Source organism: Sceloporus occidentalis, unplaced genomic scaffold, assembly GCF_023333645.1.
Source record: "Sceloporus occidentalis isolate IW3139 unplaced genomic scaffold, rSceOcc1.0.p SCAF_10, whole genome shotgun sequence".
Lineage (NCBI taxonomy): Eukaryota > Metazoa > Chordata > Lepidosauria > Squamata > Phrynosomatidae > Sceloporus > Sceloporus occidentalis.
The window spans coordinates 35,309,732-35,315,731 of record NW_028316990.1 but is presented as its reverse complement, the minus strand read 5'-3'; the positions used below and the strand labels follow the sequence as shown (position 1 = coordinate 35,315,731).

General features: G+C 44.5%; 1 protein-coding gene across 3 annotated transcripts in view; it reads left to right on the top strand.

Annotated features, from left to right (window-relative positions):
• Window positions 1-3,216: 3,216 nt before the first annotated feature.
• FOXK1 (forkhead box K1) overlaps window positions 3,217-6,000 on the top strand; it is a 46,602-nt gene continuing 43,818 nt past the window's right edge. For all 3 annotated transcript variants that reach the window (XM_089540262.1, XM_089540261.1, XM_089540260.1), the window contains exon 1: window positions 3,217-3,667. In XM_089540262.1, coding sequence (XP_089396388.1) covers window positions 3,243-3,667 — 425 coding nt within the window. In that variant the 5' untranslated portion in view covers window positions 3,217-3,242. The remainder of the gene's footprint in view (window positions 3,668-6,000) is intronic.

Genomic DNA, 6,000 nt, shown 5'->3' with positions numbered 1-6,000 from the left:
ACAGTAAGGTTTCCCTGCATGTGATGTCTATAACCTAGCATCTAGTTTCGCCTTAAGGTTGTTGTTGTTTTTGGTAATGGGATTTGGAAATAAAAACAACACATCTTTAGCCACATTCAGGAGAATAAGCATTATAAGAGAGTCAACACTGCTATCGGTAGAAGATGTTGAAACTGTTAGACGTGGTTGAGATGGATAAGTTGACCTACCTACTAAGTATTACTAGATGGAAGTTAGAGCGATTGCATGTTATTGAAGGTATGAGCAGAAATGGGAGAATGTATGGAAGACAATGAATAATATATACAGTACTTGTGTTGTGTTTTAAAACAACACAATGATAAAATTTAATAAAAACTATTAAAACAAAGAAGAAGAAGAGAGCCAACAGATCTAACCCAGTTTGGGCCGTTTATCAGGAACATGCTTGACTTTGGCACACATCCTATGGAAGTACAGAAGCAAAACGCGTCTTTTTATCACTTCTTCCGCACTTCTTTCTGTTTGCACAGCACTGCGATACAGAGGCATGAAACGGTAAATCAACACAGTGCAATCTGGCAAGTCCTTTGTCTCTCACAATGCCCAGCTCAAAGCAATGCTTCATGCATGTTATCACCTGGGATCCTAAAACTGTCTTCCCGACTAGAGGCCCCATTCAATTGAAGGGGAATTATTCTAACATCGGTTTCCACCAGTGCATAGTGCTGTTATTTCTACACAAGGAGATGCATTTGTAATCTTACTTTGCTGTTGTCTCGTGATAACAGATGGTGGCTCTCATGTCAGTGAGGCTGTGAATCCAGGTTCTAACATGTGCTGAACCTTGTTCCCAAACAGGCCCAACATCTTGGAAAGCTCCTTTTCAGAGAGCCAAAACCATGGCATAGATTCACCAACCCACCGACATGGAGAACTACAAACCATGACTTCAGTTGCATACATCAGTTGCAGGGGGAGGCATCAGATTTTGTACCGATGGCTATAGAAATGAGAAATACTATTGCAAGGATAGTCTTGATCTTGGTATATACAGTGTCTTCTCACTTGAGAATCTTGTCCAGTTCCTTTATCACTGGCCTTCCAAATCCTAATCTTCCGATTTCTTGACCACAGTCTCTATTTTTACATAGTAATGACCAAGTCAAAGTGCAGAAAGTCAGTCTGAACAGCCAGGTATAATGATATTGAAGAAACATGGAATCGTAGAGTTGGAAGAGACCTCAAGGGCTATCAAGTTCAACCTCAGTTCTGTCACTTGCTTCCAAAGGATGATGTCTGTGTTCATCTCTTGCGGTCTTTAAGGTGTCCCAAGACACAGTTGTGTCTCTTGCAGCATGAAAGACGTTGTCTGTCGATTCTGCGGAAGTCAAAAACAAACACCAGCCTCCATGAGATTTACTCCCAGCCGAAACAACAGAGCCCTGTGGCTCTGGGAAGACTAGCCCATTTATTATGGCATACGAGGGCGATAATAAATTCAGGGAATTGGCGTTAATGAGGCCGCTATAATAAAGTTAATCTTTAAATTGCCATAAGATGCCGCATTGTTCGCTTGCTTGTTAGTTTCATCAATAAAAGAGCAGCACAGCTACCGTCTTCGGAAATTGACGCAGCTTAAACACGGTGGTTTTAATGGAGCGTTTCGTTGTTTTGTTGCCGTTGTTGTTTTTAGTGTCTTCGTCACCTTTTAAAAAAAGATTTATAAATCACTTTGGGATTTTTTTTTAGAACAAAAAGCGGTAATTCGATTATTTAATCACTCCGTCAATTAAAACGCACACAGAGGGAATGCCTCTGCGCATCGCATGCGCAACTGGCGACCAGGCCACATACTTTCCCATTGTTCTTATTTACTGCTGTTTTATTATGTATGTTTTACAATTTTATATGTTTTTACTTCTCTTTTGGTAACTGCTTTAAATTGGTATTTATTTCAACTTTCAGTTAAGTGTTACACACAAACACACAACAGAGGGAAGTCTCTATCTCAAACACACATATACACATGAGAGAGAGTGAAATTGAATGTTACACACAAACACACCAGAGAGAGAGAAGTCTGTCTCTCACACACAAGACACACAAATCTGTCTCTCATACATTCACACATGAGAGTGAAGTGAAGTGTTACACACAACAGAGAGAGAAGTCTTTCTCTCACACACAAAACACACAAGTCTCTCTCTCACACACACATAAATACATGAGAGAGAGTGAAGTGGTTACACACAAACACAGGAGAGAGAGAAGTGTCTCTCTCACACACAAGACACACAAGAGAAGTCTCTCTCTCTCCCAAACACACTCACAACAGAGAGAAGTCTCTCTCTTTTTCACACACAAACACAAGAGAGAGAGGTCTGTCTCACACACAAGACACACAATAAAAGTGTCTCTCTCACACACAAGACACACAACAGAAGTTTCTCTCTCACACACAAGACACACAAGTTTCTCTCTCTCACACACACACACACGAGAGAGTGAAGTTAAGTGTTACACACAAACACACAACAGAGAGAAGTCTCTCTCACACAGACACAAGACACACTATGGAAATCTCTCTCACACACACAAACACAAGAGAGAGAAGTCTGTCTCTTACACACAAAACACACAACAGAAGTTTCTCTCTCACACACACTACACAAAAGTCTCTCTCTTTCCCACACACATACACACAGGAGTGAAGCTAAGTGTTACACACAAACGCACGAGAAGTCTCTCACACACAAGACACACAACGGAAGCCTCTCTCTTACACACAGGACACAAAAGTCTCTCTCTTTCCCAGACACATACACACACGAGTGAAGCTAAGTGTTACACACAAACACACAACAGAGAGAAGTCTCTCTCACACTGACACAAGACACACAATGGAAGTCTCTCTCTCTCACACACAGAGACACACGAGAGTGAAGTTGAGTGTTTACACTATACAACAACATTTACACACGAGAGAGAGAGAGAGAGAGATCTCTGACACACACACAGGAGAGCGAAGTGTGACACACAAACACGTGAAGTGTCTTTCTGTGTGCCACAAACACACAAGAGAAGCGTTCCCTAGGCGGCTTTCCTTCTCCTGAGAGCCGAGGCCTAGGCCCTCCAAAGCCTCCCTCTCTCCCTCCTCCTTCTCCCGCTCGCTCCGCCCCGGAGGCCGGCCTCCTCGTCCTCGTCGTCGGGCGGCGGCTGGCTGCTGCTGCTGCTGCTGCTTCTGCACGCTGCCTGGGAAAATGGCCGAAGTCGGGGCCGGCGTGGAGGCGCGGGCCTTGCTGGAGCTGCAGCGGGCGCCCGTGGAGCCGGGGCCTACTCCCCCTCCGGAGCCGGGGCCTCGCGTGGCGCCCTCGCCCGCCTCAGGCGCCTCCTCCTCCTCCTCCTCGGAGGCCTCCTCCTCCTCCTCCTCCTCGGCGCCGCTGGCCCGTCTGCTGGGCCGCGACTTCGAGTTCCTGGTGCGTCGTCCGGCGGTGACGATCGGTCGGAACTCTTCGCAGGGCTCGGTGGACGTGAGCATGGGCCGCTCCAGCTTCATCTCCCGGCGGCACCTGGAGCTGGCCTTCCGCGCCCCGCACTTCTACCTGAGCTGCCTCGGCAAGAACGGCGTCTTCGTCGACGGAGCCTTCCAGCGCAGGAACGCCGCCGAGCTGCGCCTCCCGACCCAGTGAGTGCCACGGCCCAAGGACCCCGGCACACAACACAACACAACACAACACAACACTGGCAGCATCATGGCTAGGCTGCTGCTGCTGTTGTTGTTGTGTGGCTCCGAGGCCTTCCCACGCCGCACACCACAACAACGCCACACATGCTGCACCGCAACAATGTTCTTGTTGCCTTCAAATCGTTCCCACTACACACTACACAACATTATTATTATTATTATTATTATTATTATTATTATTTTGTTGTTATTGTTGTTGTTGTTGTGTGGCTTCAAGGCCTTCCCACGCTGCACGCCATCACAACGCCACACGTTGTTGTTGTTGTTGTTGTTATGTAGTTGTTATTGCCTTCAGGTCGTTTCCACTATACTTCAGGTCGTTTCCACTATACGCACTATACAATAACGACATTGTTGTTGTTGTTGTTGCAGTTGTTCTGTACTTGTTGAGTGCCTTGAAAGCCTTCTCACTGTGCATAGTATAACAATGCTATACCTGCTGTACAGCAAGAATATTGTCGTTATGTTGTTGTTGCCTTCAAGTCTTTTGCACTGTACACACTATACAACAGCATTATTATTGTTACTATTACTTAGTTGCTGTATGCCTTCAAGCCATTCCCACTATAAACACAATACAACAACATTATTATTATTTAGTTGTGTGCCTTCAAACCATTCCCACTATACACACTACACAACAACATTATTATTATTATTATGTAGTTGTTGTTGTGTTGTACCTTCAACTCATTCCCACTGTACACACTATATTATTATTACTATTATGTAGTTGTTGTTGTGGGCCTTCAAGGCCTTCCCACTATAACAACACTATACATGCTGTACAACAACAATATTGTTGTTGCTGCTGCCATCAAGCTGTTTCCACTATGCACACTATACAACAACATCATCATCTTCATCATTATTAGTATATAGTTGTTTTGTGTGCTTCCAAGTCGTTCCCACTGTACACACTATAACAACACTATACACGCTATACAACAACAATTCCGCTATACACACTAGACAACACTTTACATACTATACATTATTATTATTATGTTGCTGTGTCTTCAGATAATTTTCACTCTACACACTAGACAACACTATACATACTATACACTATTATTATTATTATTATGTAGTTGTGGTTTTGTGCCCTCAAGTATTCCCACTCTACACTAGACACTAGACAACAACTATCATTACAATGTTGTTGTGTTGTTGTTGTGACTGTGTGCCCTCACATCATTTCTGACTTAATGGTGATCTAAAGTCTTAGCAAGATTGGTTCAGAGGATAATAATGATAATCATAATAGTTATAAAACACACACACACACACACACAACATGCTAATGATTAAAAATCGCTTTACAAAATACAAAAGTTTTAAGTAGCGTATAATAGTAATAGATTTAAGAGAGTTGAAGTTTGGTGCGCTGTGTGTGCCTCTGACCCCAGGCAACACAATGGGAGTTGCAGTGACAATCCATGGTTATTTTAAGGGGAAGGGAGCAATGCGCTTGGCCCTCCACATTTGCGGCTTTCGCTTTTGCGGATCTGATTATTTGCGGTTTCAGTTAATACGTTCTCTCTAGGAATCTCCAAGTCCTCCGGCGCAATTCTCCCGGAAGCTGACCATAGAGTTGTGCTTGTGAACTTACAAGTTCCTAGAGAAATCACTTTTGTGGGTCCTCCAGCGTGATTCGATGATCAACCTTTGGCAGATGTTGACCACAGAGTTGCACTGGAGGACCTGGAGATTCCTAGAGAGGTGTTCTCTTGTGGAATTAAGAATACACTCACCCCTCCATATTTGCGGATTTGACTAATATGTTCTTCTCTAGGAATATCTAGGTCCTCCATTGCAACTCTGTGGTCAACTTTAACTAAACGTTGCACTGAGAGACCTAGAGATCCCTAGAGAGAATACTCTACTAGGCCTTTGTAGCTCCTTCTCCAGCGCGGTCCTATGGTCGGTGTCTGTTGGACGTTGACCACAGAGTTGCACTGGAGGACTTAGAGATTCCTAGAGAGGTGTCCGCCCTCTCAGGTAAAAACATGGTGTTTGTGTTATTTGCGGTTTTTCCATATCCATGGGGGTCTTGTGCCCCTGACCCCAGCAGATGTGGAGGGACCACTGTATTTGGGTTTCTGGGTTGTGGGAACTGGAGTTGGTGGCGCAAAAGGAAGAGGAGACGTGGTGAGCCTTACAGGCATGGTGAGTTTTATAAGTCTCAACAGTGATTCCTAACCTTTGCTCCTCCAGATGTTTTGGACTTCAGCTCCCAGAATTCCTGACTGCTGCCCAAGCTTCTGGGAGTT